Source organism: Netta rufina (genome assembly GCF_964035555.1).
Source record: "Netta rufina genome assembly, chromosome: 1".
In the NCBI taxonomy this organism is placed as follows: domain Eukaryota; kingdom Metazoa; phylum Chordata; class Aves; order Anseriformes; family Anatidae; genus Netta; species Netta rufina.
Genome location: NC_140123.1, coordinates 185,542,700 through 185,558,502, shown reverse-complemented (window position 1 = coordinate 185,558,502; position 15,803 = coordinate 185,542,700). Strand labels below are relative to the sequence as shown.

Below are 15,803 nucleotides of genomic sequence, written 5' to 3'. Positions count from 1 at the left end.
TAGAAGAGCAGAAAGAGAAATGGATTGCCTGGCCATTTTACCCAAGCCAACAAGCAGCCTGCTAATTGCAAACTGCTTCAATGCTTTTGCTTTCCAGGAGACATGGAGGGAGAATTTTTTTTTGTTTCTCTTTCATTGTAGAAGCACAGATTAAAAAGTAACCACTTTGTTTAATTAGCATGTCATATAGATCAGGTTGACTGATTTTGTTTGGAAGACTGTTTTTATGCTGTTTTGTTTTTTTTTAATTTGCTGTTCTCCATGGAAAAGCAGCCCACCGGCAACCATTTCATGAACTTTCAACACATTCCCTTTTCGATATGCTTCAATCCCAAACTGCAGGAAGATCTACCAGAAGGAAGTTCATCCACACCTTGCCTTTGCTGCTACATTTGGTAACGAGACTGTCTTTCTGACCAGAAATTCACAACTCCTTTTTGCTGGAAGCCAGGGACACTCGTCACATTCACAATTTCTATATTTGATGCCCACCTCAGGTGCAGGGTACTGCAGTGAGAAATACTGGAATTTCGAGGCAAAAAGTGTTGGTTTGGTTTCTTATCAGTGTTAGAGGCTTACTATGTGGAAGGGGCTGTGGTTTCATGAGATGAAGGCTTCTGGGTCAATACCAGTACTGACCCAGTATTCCCATGCCCCATCACTTCAGCTGTTCACTCCTACCCCTGGGCTGTAGCACACCACTTCTTAGGCTGTGCTCAAGCAACTGCTTACTTAAATGTGTAAGGCTGGGGAATTAAGACATCTTTCTAAGAGTTAGCTGCATTATTTTTAAGGTGATTCAATCCCTCAACCCACTTTAGGGTTGGCTGCAGTAACAAATGGCATGCACAAGTGGGGCTTAGAAACAGGTTCAGTGGTATGGGCAAATATATCATAAAGTCAACTGAGATGCTGAAAAATTGCCTCTAAAAGTCATAGTCATAAAATGAAGATCAGTATCTTGAGAGGTGTAACAGTGCCCTCCACAACCCTCATATCCAAGGTAATGACAAGCCATGAAAAGAAATGGAAGGTGGCCATCATGCTATCAGTGTAGTCTGAGCCAGAGAAACATATGAAAACCACCTAAATATAAGAAAAATGCATATTTCCAATTATCTGAAAATTCATATCCAAGTAAGAAACAATATTGAGCTCCAGATATCACTTACAGGATTAATAATGCTATTTAAAAACATTATAGATACGTTGGCTGTGACCAAATTGCCAATCTGGAAGCTGATCATGGGCATAACAAATCACTGCATATGATTCAGTAATTTCCATACCAGAAGGAACGTTTAGAAATAAATGCATTCATGAAACCAAATAATATTCATCTATTAGAAGACATCATCTCTTTTTTAAAAGACTCCAAATTATAACTATCTTGCCACTTCTTGCTTGACTTGTTCCACAACAACCCCAACCACATTCCATTTCTGTAGTGAATCCAGCTATTGAGTTTTCAGTCATTTGATCTCATTAGACTTTAACTCAAAGCCACTTAAAAAACACAGTTATATAATTTCCACTATTCCTATCAGAGATTCCAACATTGATGCTGATATTACCAGTCCATGTGATCCACACGGGTTTTCTACTGCAAAGAGTTTGTAAAACATGCTGGTATTCTTATTAGTGTAGCAATCATTCCGGTTCTTCTCCATTTTGTCATTGATGTGCCTCAAAGAAAACACACACATGGCAGATTTTGGAGAGCCGTTATCTTTGTTTACTTTGCTGAAGAGTGCAACAAGAACTTTGTCATCCGAGGGAGAATCCGTAGTTTGTCTTTGCTGAGCCATGCTCTCTGCCAGCTCTTCTCCTGGGCTAGTGACGTAAGCAGCATGACAGTGATCGTAGGCACCGTCATCATCTTTGCAACCCAAATCCATTTCAAAATAGGAGTAATAGTGGGCATCATCTTTGCACAGACGTGCAATTAGTGTGCGGTTATTGACAGGCTGTTTCTCTTGTTGATTAAAAATAAAATAAACATAATTTTTATCCTCAAAGACTGTGACGAATTGTTGTGTGCTTGATGAGTGATATGCTGACTTAACAGCCGCAGAGTCTGTATACATCTCAAAAATGTCTTTCCCATCTCTGCTGTAGAGCTGCCGAGTGCTAATTATTATCCCATTGTCATTTGGTCCATTCCCCTTCCCAACAAACAGCACTCGGTCATTGTTCAAGGAAGTGATCAATCCCACCGTTGATACGTTCTCATCGTTGCTTGCTACAAAGGACTTCTCCCCACTACTGTCCACATAATACTTAACATTGGAAATATCTTCTAAATCCCTGATGGCACAAATTCCCTTAAAAAGGCTTCCACACACCACAATTGTTTTATCTGCCTTATCCAGCAACAATAATTTGTTGTAATTGTCAGTCAGTACTGCTTCTTTACATTGATTTTCATCAATGGGAGGTGTGCACTTTTTGTTGTCCTTTCTTGGACCTGTTTCTACTTGATTAATTTTAATCAGTTTTTCTGTGAGCTGATACAGAGCATTTACCACTCCCAAATAGACTATCCCAGTCTCATTGTCCACTGTTAGGTGATTTAGCTCTGTGGTACTCTGAAAAAATTTCAGTTCCTCATTTCTGGATAAGGTGACGCAAAAGCAGCTCAAAATGCTCAGAGTCCAAATCCATAAAGCCATTTCTATGTAATACCTAAAAAAGGAAAAGAAAAAAAAAAAAACACATTACAACTGAAAAATAAAGTTTACATGAAATTCAGCAATGTGAAGGTTTTTTTCTTTATTGATTTTGACAAATACGCTCATCCTTATGCATGTGTAGACGTCATAAAGATTATGGAAAGCCTCAAATCTTGCTAATTGCCTAGCAATTTAGTATGTTGGGGAAGGATGAAATAAGGTCAGATGTCTAAGTGATTATCATATAGCCAATTAGATAATCAATTTTCTGCTAAAGCACAATGAGGTCAATAGACAATTTGAAACAACATGCCAAGAAGTGATAGTGCTTTCCCATTTCATAATGTGAGTATTGTTGATTACTGAGTTTTTAAAAATAAGCTGGATGACCATAGTGTTTCAGGTAGAGTAGAAGACATCACATACAAGAAGCTGAGACATTTGGTGTTGCAGAACTTTCCTGATGAAGGAAAAAGTCCTTCCACTGACTACAACTAAGTCTGGATCCGTCTGTTGATGTTCTTTGAGAAGGTGTTACACTAATCCTTCACCAGTGTAAAGCTGGTGAAGTTGGTACAGCCCTTTGCCTTTGATTGCTAGTATACATTACAGTCCAAAACTTCAATTCACTTTAACACTGCAACTTAATGGTTTTAAATCTGTCTTAAGAACATCACTTAGAGTTTTAAATGCTTAAGATACTTTTATGTGTGTGTGTGTCCCATCTACATCCATCTCCCAGTTTCTACTTCCAAAGAAGACTGCCTGGATGTTTGCAATTAGACGAGGATTTTCTGAGACTTGTGAGAAGGGGCCTAATTTTAACCTCAAGAGCTAAACAAGGAGGCAAGTCCAAACTGGCTTCCTAAGTACTGAACATTTTTTCTATATTTTCTGCAAGTGTTTCATTCTGAGAGTGTAATACAGAAGGCTTGGACACAGATGTTTTTGGGGAAAGATAAATAGCATTTGGAGGAAATATTGAAAAACAAGTATAATCCACAGTATGTTTATTTTCAAAGTAAGTCATGAGACACCATCGCCTGATGAGGAAGGAACCTGTAAAATTACATGGAATCTAAAGTTAAATCTGAAAATATCTGGAACTGTGAATAGACCTGAAAAAAATAAAACCCCACAAAAGCGAAGAGAAACATTAAAAAAAAAAATAACCTAGCAGGGTAAAGTCTGCTAGGAGGAGGAAAATAGCCAAAAATGCCAAAACAAGGAACTGAGAGGGAAAAAAACACACAAATAAAAATAACAATGAAGGAACCACCCTCCTGTGGCAGCTACAACTTCTGTTTTGGCAGCAGCAACAGACCGTAGTGGGATGTTAATCATAAATAACTGGGCTGCAAATGTCTGAGCAGGGAGGGAGGAACTTTTGTTTTGAGAACAAGGCATCTGCCAGGTCCCCAAACCACCCTGGCATCACAAGCCATCCTGCCTTCTGGCACTGACTGCATTTTGCTTCTCTATGAAGAAAACGTGCATGTAATGGTGAGATCAGCTTTTCTAAGGGTAGAGTGCTTCTCACTTCCAACACCCCAAAACCTACTAAATGTATCTCAGGATAATAACAATGACAAAATAACAGGCTAACTTCAATCTTACTTTGCTAGAGCTCTTATCGCATACCAGACTGAATAGTTAACTGCAAAAAGGGGTCAAAGAAGAGCCGGCACATTACCAACAGCACAAGTCCAACTTCTAATGATAGGTTGACCTCATATGACAGTGACCAGGAAAAGCCTATGAATTACACACCGTTCTTCAGACATGCAGACTTCAGCACACGCCTTGCAAGGTAATGAAGTCTTGGACTTCTCTGCAACAACCTTAGACCTGCTCTAAGGAACACAGAATTAATTCTGCTATTATTTGTAAGAAACTCCTATTTCTTACTGCTCCCAAGGACCTCAATTTTCCAAACAAACTTTGGCCCCAGCTTATATCTCCACAGCTAAATGGTATGTCATGATGCATGTCATCTAGTTTCAAACATTGTCGCTGACATTTATCTGCAATGAAATAATAATAATAAAAAAAACCAGCTTGACACACTGCGTCAATGTTGTTTCACAACAATTTTATCATTCCACTATCTATTGTGCAAGGACCAAGTGAAAAAAAATAATCAGATTCATTTGTTCATGTTTTTCCCACAAGGTAATTATTGTCATCACTGATCGCAATCAAAAAGCCATAAATAGCTCTGCTTATAAAATATGCCTCAAATGAATGGATAGTAATTTACTGTACCTTAAATTCTGGGCTTGGTTCACCCTCATGTCTATGTATTTCAGCGGATTAAAAAAATATAACGAAAGAGCAGAATGCATCTCTTTAATTCTAATTGTACTGCAGGTACTGAATTGTAATGCAGTTATTACAAATGGATTGTTTAACAGCAGTCATTAATCTGGATCTCTCCCTTCTGCCATGTTTTGTCCACTCATGGCACCCATCTAATGATACAGAGGCAGCACTTGCAGTGTACTTGCCTTTGTCCTAAAAGGAGAACAAAGGCAAAAAAGAAAAAAAAAAAAAAGAAAAAAAAAGAGGAGAGAGAGAGAGAGAGAGAGAGAGAGAGATACTTCTAGGAGTAATTCATCTCCCTGTACAAAAATGGCTAACACTTCTTCCCTACTATTTTCTGTCTTGTTTACTTCAAATTTAAAATATGAATGACAAGGACAGGCTCTTACTAATCAAATTCCAGCCACTAGCCAGCAGAAGACCATTCCAATTTCATTTGGGACTACAGAGCGAATATCATCAAGAAATTAATGATCTTCATTAGGATCTCCACCTAGGTCAATGACATTTAAATCCCATTAAAAATATTAGAAGAAAATATCTTCTGCAACACCCAGCAAACAAATCCTATAAGGCACTAAAATCAAAATTTCAGCTTAAATTATTCAGAACTACATGCATTCTCCATTAATTCTGCCTTAACCTACATGCATTCTCCATTAATTCTGCCTTTTTTTTTTTTTTTTTTTGGCATTCACTCCCTGTCACCCTGGCGTCACGTCAAACACAACGAGATTATCTCAGACCTGCACGCAAGGCAACAGTCCTTCACAGTCTGCACGGGTTCCATTTTTTCCCCTCCCTTCATCAGAGGGAACAGAAAACCAAAATTAAATAAGCTACGGGAAAGATCCGGAACTCAATCCCTGTTTGCTTCTAAAATCCCAGACTTGGGGAAGCACAATGAATGCTGCTTTCTCTCACCTGCTGTTAACCTCAGGTGGTGGGAAGCGGCAGCAGGAGGATGCCTGCCATGGCCAAGGCTGCCCTTAACGCAGATGCCTTACGAGTTAGCTGCTGTGGAAATGTACCTAGGAACAGTTCCTGCTGGGAAAAGCTTCTGTTTTCAATGAACAAGTCAAGGCAGCACAAGGTAAAATGAGTAAGAAAGCCAAGCTGGAGCATGGAATCTGAGACATTCAGCGTGGCAAACGTATTTCCAAGGGATTATTTATGTAACTTTAATTACACACGGCCTCATACAGTATACTCAAAGTCATACCCTGATCCTGTCACAGCCTGGTATACATCCTCTGACCAAAGTTTGCACTTACTTTTAAGCACTTCACAGAATCAGGATAAAAGAAGCCCAACAGAGCCGCTGATCACATCATTGCTTTCACTCTCAAAGTCCTGCCTCCATCGTGCTTCGTGCTCCCCACCCCCTATGATATCACTAACATAATCTTTACCACTCTGCCATCAAGATTACTTGAATTGCAAAATCATTTCCTTTTGGGATTTCTCCCCTTTTCATCAATGTCTTCCCCACCCTTCCCCCATCTTGAAATACATACTTCTGATTCACACCCTTTACAGACAACTGAAAGTGATTTCTATGAAATGGTAGTAATAAATGGCAGTAGAAAAAATATTATAGAAGGTTTATTGTAATTAAAAAGAACGTGTCGGTAACATCTAGCCCCTGCACAGCCACTCAGGACTCAAGAGGTGAAAGCATTATTTGGTGAGAGGGAAAATGGGATGTCAGCAACTGAGCACTTTAGAAGAAACCCACTGAAAACAAGCACAATCATGCGGCTTACAAGGAATATGAAACTCCAGAAGTGGTGTGCAGGAAACACAAAGCACCCGAGAGAACACTTCATACACGAGAAGTGCTATGAAGTGACACTGTGTAGGAACGACACAGCTACCAGCGCTCTGCCCCATTCCTAGCTAGATCAATTTTAATTTAAGTGCATGTAACTTTTATGTCTTTTTACTCAAGCAAGACCAATAACCTTAAGTTAACAGTCAATTCCTCAAAAGGCATGAAGAAAGTAAAGAGCATCCATAATCCACAAGCACAAAGAGAGTTTCAAATTGACTTCACACAACTCTCCTAAATACCTTTAAGGATTAGCATTAGTGGTACACAGACCTACACGTGGTGGTTGTTTCCCTCCTCTACTGCACCAGTATACCTGAACCTGCAACTTTTCAGCCATTCTGTTACCTCTTTTCTGCCTTCAGTATAACTTTAATGTTTAATTTCATTTCTTACATTTATTTCAGTTGAAGTGAAAGAATACCAGGTTTTGGCTAAAATTGGAAAAACTGACAACTAAAGCAAATGATATTTCCCAAAACAACAGGCAAGAAAGTCTTCTAGTGAAGGAATAATCTCACTGGTTTAGCTTCTGTGTGTTTTTGCAGAGTTGTTCCTTGCTAACTGTACTATCCTGAATTAACTCTGGTACCTCATCTAGCCCAAATGAAGTTTTCTTGTAATGCTGGGTCTAGAGACATGCTTCTGCCAACAGATTAGCATGCAAAACTGATGTGATGGGTTTTTCAAGTAAGTGATGCTGAGAACTGTGGTTCCCTCTGCAAGCTTTCCCCTAATCAAAGAGAAAAAGACCCCAAAACTGCAACATAAAAAGATAAAAATCCAAAGTATGCACTCAAGTGGCTTAGAGATTTTGAGAAAAGAGAAGAGGAATGAAAATAAATTTCTCTTCTCCCTCATTTAATTAACTTTGCCTTTAGCCTCAGACAGGTTTTCCACAAGACAAAAATAATTCAGCTTTCATTCTTAAGCTGAAAAAAAAAATCAGAAATTGCAGAATGTGTGGATGGGGGATGAATGGGCTTTCGGTTAGGATTTCAAAGCTTCTGATTTTATGAGAACTCTAGGTAAATGTGAGCATCCTCCCCCACAGCTACAACTTTTGTTACTGTTTCCCAAAGCCAATCAAAGATGTAGCTCACTGGTTCAGAAAAGGAATCACCTGGAAAAAACACCCTGCAGGATTCAAACACATTTCCTAAGAGCAAGGCAACATGCTGGAAAGGCTCTGGAGAGAGAACTTCTTTTATAGACTATGGCATAAGTCCAGGACTGCTTTTGTAGAACCACCGAGAAGAGCGATTGTTGTGATGGGTGGCCATCCTTCACTGCTGACGGTCGGCTGCGAGCAGATGGGACCCACGGGTTGGCGACCTGTGGGAGATCACTTTGTGGAGAATGGAAAACCAACATCTGTTTCATTAAAAGTTGCGATAGCCTGTAATGCTTAGATATAAAAGGATTCATTTTCTTTCTCTCTCACTGCTTCTCAAAACAAACTGCTAACATACAGAGCATCCTTGTATGGGACAAACCATCCCACCTGGTGAAACTGGAAAAGTGGCAAAAAACACAAATACTTATGATACAGATTTTATTCCTTATGTGGAAGACAAAAGAATGCTAGACAAGGCAAAACCTCATTTTTTTTGAGTAAATTTCAATAGTATAAGCTTCATTTTAATATGTATGATAGTTATATTGATAAGGGTCTTCTTTTATAAGGCCTGTTGCAAATTACAGACTTGTAAAGGAAATAATGAAAATTACAGCCTCGAGCTTTGTGCATTCTGCAGGTGTTTTGGTGCGATTGCTGGGTAAAACAAAAGGAAGGCAGATGTGATCTTACAGTGCCACCTGTACCATGGCTTCGTCTGGCTGGGCAGGAACGTGCTGTACTCTGGGACCCACAGAGGAGTAAATTTATCGCTTGTACCAGCAGATTCAGAGTAAGACATCAGTGACTGAGAAAACAGGAGAGTGTGCGCAGGATGATGCCCCTGGGAAAGGGGCACAGAGAGGAAGATCCTTTTATCGCTCTGCAGACTCTTATCTTTCAGAAGACCGGGGGTATCGGCAGTGCCTCTCGCAAAAAGAGCTCAGATAACTCACTCCTGAGAGAGACCATGGAGCTAAGGGGATATTGTGAGGCATCCCACAGCCTGGCCAGCTGGGAACTCAAGGGTAAAGGGACAGTTTTGATGGGATGGAGCAGTTTGACATACACAAGGCTGCCCACATTGAATTTTAAGGACTTCTCTTGACATTGACCTACAAGGTCATCCCACTCAAAGTTTCTTGCGAAGTCAGAAGATGAGTTTGAAAGTCTGTACCTCCAGCCATACTACCAAAGATCTCCAAACGCATCCCCTGCCTTGTGTCTCACGGTCTCCAAGGGGAGAACAAGGGAATTAAACAGGGGAGAAAAAAGGAATTAAATATAACATCTCTGGTAACTTCAGTAAATAGCACTGCCATATACAAATGAGTCAGCAAACCAGTGAGCTCCCTCTTTCCACATCTTCCTGTTCCAACATGGAAAAGGTTTCTCAAGGCATTGCAATTTTAGCATTAATGAACAGCTGTGGAACACAACACAGTAGGTCCTGTATCACAAGGAGAGCATCTCCCCACCAAGGACTCTCAGGCTCTGCACAAACTTGACACCAAGAGTTGAGTCAAACTTTTACACAAGACAAATAGCTAGCAAATTCAAAACTTGCATTAATAATTATGTCATTAGCTTCAAGCTAAATTAATAACTCTGTTAGTAGTCTGAATCGAAAACGTTCATCCACTCGCACCTGAACTCCAAAGCATTTAATATTCTGATCCAGACTCAAAGTCAGAGCGAGAGGGAGCAGGAGGAATGTGAGCCTTAATTTTTCAGCTAGGAGTCACTCAAAAGAGCATTAAGAACAGCTAATGAGACTGAGAAAATGCATACTTACATATTTTGCAATCCAACTCAAGAAATTCCAATAATGTGCTGTCTCTGCAACATCAGCAGGTAATCAAACAAACAAACAATCAAAAAACCAGAAACAGTTTGCAGATTTATACAAACTCTTAGAAGCAGAGCTCTGCTACACCAAGCTGAACTCTAATGAATTCCCTGGCTTATTACAGCCAGACCTAAACAGCGTTTGGATTTTGAAAACCTTTTCTACCATGGATTCTGCCACAGTCCAAGGTGTTATTTTATGTTTTTGTTGTCTGTTTGGTTGTTTTTTTGCATTTTTGGCTGCTTATAAGAATTAAAAATTCTCTAAGTGAAAGGATCTTCAAAAGTTCACAGTATCAAGTAGCTTAAAAAAAAAAAAAAAACAACAGTGAGAAAAGCCACCGTGGAAAGATCTTCTGTAGCATTAGCTACCAGCAGTTACTGAGTATGAAATAGTCTGGGGCAGCTCATGCCAGAAAGATCTCTTCAAATCCTAATTTTCATTGCTGTATTTTTTATTACACAGAAAAGTGTTTATGTTGTCACCTCAAATCCTATGATTGTATATATATATGTATGTAATATTATTATTATATATACGTAATTCCAGTCCCATGGATGTAGTCGGGAGCATGCAAGAAAAAGGAGGATGCTGCAACAGGCTACATTGCGCTGCAGACACTGGCCTTCTCGGACCACACCTCCCTTGCAGTTTGGGCTTCTGTATTCATCCCTCTATCTTTTTCTTTTTGTGTTTTCTCAGTAGAAATGAAGCACCCATTTTAATGAGGCCTCGCTTTCTCCGTTTTACAAAGATGCAGTTGATCTGCAAGAAAAGCAGCCGAGTGACGTGGTTAATAGCAAGCAGCTGACTCGGCAGGAATCTGAACCCACAGAAGCCCCTCTTTGACCTGCTTCTTGGTGTGCTTTTTGTTGTTTGCTTGTTTGTTTTTAAACTGCGAGGTCTCCCACCAGTAAAACTTTTTAAGTTTTTATCTTATTTTCTTCGAACCTCATTGTGCACTAAGCCCGGTGATGCCCAGAACTGCCTTATGCAGTCTGCAGTCAGCACAGGACCACAAAGCCCCTCTGAACCCTTCCAAGGATGCTTACAGGCACTTATATTCTCCCTGATGCTGGCAAGAGACAAACCTAGGTGTAAATACCCACAGCAGCTGAGTTGCCTGAGCTTGCAGGGCTAGCAGCATCCTACAGCAATCACTGAGCAGGGCAGTCAGAGAAGCAGGACATGAGCCAGGGACTGCACCATGCAGCCACCAGTGCCAGCTCCAGCTCCATGCCAGCACTGTGTTATCTCAGAGCCCTCCTGCAACTTGGGAAAACTTTTTGTTCTCTTTTATCTGAGGAAGCAGCAGAAAATGATAGAGAGCCTAGAGCATGGGAAGGAAACACCACAGAGCTGGGGTAGCTTTAATTCGCTGCCTTTCCCTGCACTAAGGGTATTATGGCTCAAGGAGAAAAATGCATTTATACTGATAGTAAAAGGACTCTGTGTCACCAGCTCCCTGCTACAACAACGGACTGCTTGTTTTCAGTGCTAAGGTCATCTTCGAGGACTGGTTTCGGACTTCCCCTGGAAGAAACAAGAAAGGAGGCGGATTTTTTTCCAGCACGGGGGAATCTGAGCATGACCATGTGGAAACAAACCCAAACTATTCCGGCTCCTTCCTTGCCAGAACCAGTTCTCCCTCGTAATTAACCATTAATCCGGCACACACACAAATCAAATTGAAAGGCCGACGTTGCTGGCATGTGCAAAGTTTTACTTTCCCTATAACTTGCGCAAATGAGGCCCGAGAAATGCAAATATGGCAGGTCAGTTCCTAAGCCCTACGCAACCAAGTCCTTTCCCCTAACCCCTCTTCTCCCTTGACAGTGATGGCTGCACGATCCCCGCTCTCACTGTACTTCCACATCCTTCTGCTTCTTGTGATTTTGTTTTCCCACATGGGTGGAACAGCTTTCCACACTCTTCATTTTAATGCAGCTTTCTGGCCATGCCAGGGATTTATCCAGGGAATTCTGGCAGGTGGGCCAGACCCTCTGCGAGAGCTGGAAGCTGTGAGCCACGCCGAGCGGAGCACAGCGACGTACATCACGCTCAGGCGGCTGATAGCGCAAGCCATGAAGAGAGACAAGCAGAGGAGGATGGGTGACATTCTCGAAATAGAAAGTTTATTAGGAGCCAAGAAACACACAGCTGAGGAATGGAGGCTTTTCCTGGCTTCTGCTGCTGGAGATAAATCGCAGGGTTTTGTCTGGTTCGTCTTTCTCTCAATTCTTTAAACTTTCATTTGGGCCATTTGTATATCCATAGTGGTGTTGCTCATTTTGATTACTCTGAGATTGAAGTTTTTCTTCTCTGCCCTCCAAATTAACGTTCATGTCAGTTTTTAAAAAGCTCTTTTATTTCTCTTCCCTTAAACATCTTTTCACATCTTCTTACAGCTCCTCCTCCCCCCATCTTTTTCTTTTCTTCTCAGGAACAGCCTCCAAGTTTTCCTCCCCTATGGTTGCTGCTGCCACTACAGCTCGAATACTTGTGTGGAAAGTCTCTGATGACAAAGCAGGAGGCAGAAGAAAAAGAAGAGAAAAAAAAAGAAAAAAGAACAAGAACCTCAGGTGATTTTCAGACCTCGATGGGGAGCTCAGATGTCTCCACTGCCTCATTGACTTTCTCTCTCTTTTCCAACCTTACTTGGGAACATCCCTTTTGTTTCTCAACTCCATTTTCTGTTTCCCTCCTTGTGCTTTTTCAAACAGAGGGAAGAAGAATGGAGCAAGAAGCACTTAACTTCACGACACCTGCTGATTTTACACATTGAGCCTTCACTCCAGCCTGGGGAGGAGACAGGGCACAAACCACTCGGAGAAGCGGATTTGAAGTGCAGCAAGAAAGGGCACATGGCAAATATTTGGAGAGGCTTTTAGCATAGTGGGAAGACGACTGAAAAGGAATTCACAAGGCAGAGGGTTTGCAAGAAATCGAATGTGCTAAAATAAATACCACGCGCAGTATAAAGGGTTAAGTACCTGATGCTTACAAATAGAGAGCAGGCTGGGTGCATCCAAGTCGCATTTGATTGCTCTTATTTATCTGTATTGGTTGTCTGCTGCCGCAGGCGAGAAAAGACAAAAGAGAATTGCAGCGTTTCAACTTGTATTTACCTTACCTTTTCCTACCTCTTTTTTTTTTTTTTTTCCCCTTTCTTTTTTAAACAAAGGAGGCTCAGATAAGTGACTGGAGCATCCCTGGGTCTAACAGAACAGCACCAGCTTGCATGGATCCCATCTGCCCAGACAGACACCGCGCGTACTTCTTCCATGTTTCTATTCATTACATTTCGCTCTAAATTTATATAGCCAGTTAACCAGTATCTTGCACGGACCTGACAGCAGCACCTACCTATGCCTGTCTATTTAATGGCCTGTCAGCAATACCATTATAAAATCTCCTTTTTATGGATGCATAACACAGTCATAAAAATGTGGTTTTCCTAGCTTCAGAATTGTCCGACATGATTTCATCTCCAGGAGCACTTTATTTCAAAAAAGTAGCATGATACAATGCGTGATGAAAATGTATTACCAACCATTTCACACTGATCCCTGCCTAACCCTTCCAAAACAGAGGTTCTTCTTGTAAGATTACCGGTCCTCAGCCATGCTGAACACAAAACTATTGCCTCTGCACGGCAGCTCTGTTGTGTGTGCATGGGGCAGATGCAAATAAACCCAGCCCCTTTGCTTGGAGGGGCTCAGCACCCACCCCAGCTGGACCTGCAATTTAATAGTGTCCAAGCAGGAGAAATTTATCCCTATGGTGACCCCTCCATGCTAGAGTCAGCAAATCCCCATGCTGGGGGCTCTAGCAGCGTTTAGGTGATGCTCAAATTGTGCATCAGACTCTGCAGGGTGCATTTTTTTCCTTGGAAAAGCTGCTGTGCAGTAAGTGCATGTAGGTTTTTTTTCTTCTCCGCCCTGAAAAAGACTCTAGACCTAACTCCCAGAATTTGTCCCCATAATTACTAGTCCCAGATTTACAATTTTATCCTGTCTCTTTAAAGGCGTTTTGAACCACAAGCCTTGTTTCTAAAGTTCACAGGATGTAATTTTGGCTGCATGGATGTAAAAAGCAACAGACAAGCAAACCAGCCCTTCCACTCCTACCAATAACAGCCCGTGGTTTGGGGGATTTATTTATCTCTATCTCCCTGCTGATTTTAAAATCAAGCCATTCCCAAATTGCATTTTAACCTCAAGCAACTGCAAGACCCAGAAACATATCTTCAAAAAAAAAAAAAGGGGGGGGGGGGGGGGGAAGGGGAGAAAAAAGAGCATAAACTGCACTGTAAATAAAACATCTGGTTTTGGTTTCCTAACATTAGAGACCTAACTCTTCCTAAACGTTGGTAACTCTAAACTCTCCCTATCCTTGATGGATGAGCTGGGCTAACCATGGTCAAATGAAGGAGTGGCATTTTTCCTGCTTCTGGCAGCACAGCGTGTCTTTAACCTACTGCTCAAATGAATGCTCCCTATGAAAAAACACACGATAAAGGATGCAAACCCACAAGTAATGCCATGCAAACTGTTAACGCTTTCTGACCAGACGAGCCACAGAACAAGCTGTGCGGAGCATTTGCCTCGTGTACAGCCCCATCTATGGAGATCCCACTTCCTGGCCTGAGCTGCATTTTATATTTGAACAAAGGCAAAGATATGCCCCATGAGATGCTCAATATGATCAAAAAGAAAAGAGGTCTCAACCCATGTTAATGGCTTCCCACAGACGTGATGTAAAGATCTGTGTGTCCGTGGGGACAAGGCTCCATGTGAGGCTGAGGCCATCCACTCCCGAGGGTTTTAGCCTCTGCTGGTGCTGAGCACGTTTCAGTTCCAGCTGTAATACGATGATTTTTTTCTGCATCTTTGTTGCCTGACAGAGAGGCCACAGTGAGTGCCTGCTCAATGGCTGGCAGGAACATTTTTCTTCTCACTGGTAAGCGTATTTGGACACTTGATTTAGTAGAGCCAATAAGGGCCAGCTACAGTATATGAGGCAAACAGAGGGAAGTGTAAATCCTCCTACCTGCACGACCAGTTTCATCCCATGTGCCTAATTACTCAGGCAATCTCCGAAGACTTCTTTTGGGCAGCTTTTGTCATGCATCTTCTGAGCTCTTAGGCTAAATGTTTCTTTTACATTACTCAGTGATGTGGTTAAAAGGTCTAATCCAAGCCTATTTCACAATGTTTGCTTTGTACTCGGGGTACGTCTGCATATATGTATTTCAAATTGGAATTTACAGTGGCTACTCAACGTTTTTAGAAATTGTGTACAGTAGATAAACTCTAATTTCAAACATAGCCTGCACACTTTCTAATGGAGAACATCCACCTAGGAAATTCTTTAGACATGATCACCGTGCATAAACACTTCTCCGTTTGAAACTATTTGAAAGCAAATAAACTGGAAATTTATAGGGCTACATTAAGACACAAAGTTTATGGCACCAATGTGCATGGATAATAGCAAATATGCCCCCAAAGTACAATGACACTGAAAGGAGAACCTGCATTTCCCTGCAAAGCAGCTGAACGACAGTCAGAATTAAAATGTTTAATATATTAAATATAAATATAAAGAATTAAAATGTTTAATATATATTAAACTTTCTGAGGAGGGGAAATAGAGATGGAAGTGCCAGGCTCTGCTCCCTGGTAACCAAATGGGATGAGTGGGAATGGTGCAAAGCTGCACTGGGGGAGGTTCAGACTGGGCATCAGGAAAAAATTCTTAGCCACGAGGGTGCTCAAACACTGGGACAGGCTTCCCAGAGAGGTGGCTGATGCCCTGTGCCTGTCAGTGTTCAAGAAGCATTTGGCTAATGCCCTCCATAATGTGCTGTACCTTTTGGTCAGCCCTGAAGTGGTCATGCAGTTGGGCTTGATGCTCTCTGTAGATCCCTTCCAACTATTCAATTCTGTATGTTCTGAGCCTCTTAATTAGACAACCTTATTTCCAAATAACCAGAATGCACAGGTCACA

The 15,803-nt window shown here is 41.3% G+C and overlaps 1 protein-coding gene across 3 annotated transcripts in view; it reads right to left on the bottom strand.

The window, feature by feature from the left end:
* The window catches only part of PLXNB2 (plexin B2), a 176,512-nt gene that overhangs the window by 75,988 nt on the left and 84,721 nt on the right, over window positions 1-15,803 (bottom strand). For all 3 annotated transcript variants that reach the window (XM_084287074.1, XM_084287076.1, XM_084287075.1), the window contains one exon: window positions 1,575-2,685. In XM_084287074.1, the coding sequence (XP_084143200.1) occupies window positions 1,575-2,685 (1,111 nt within the window). The remainder of the gene's footprint in view (window positions 1-1,574; window positions 2,686-15,803) is intronic.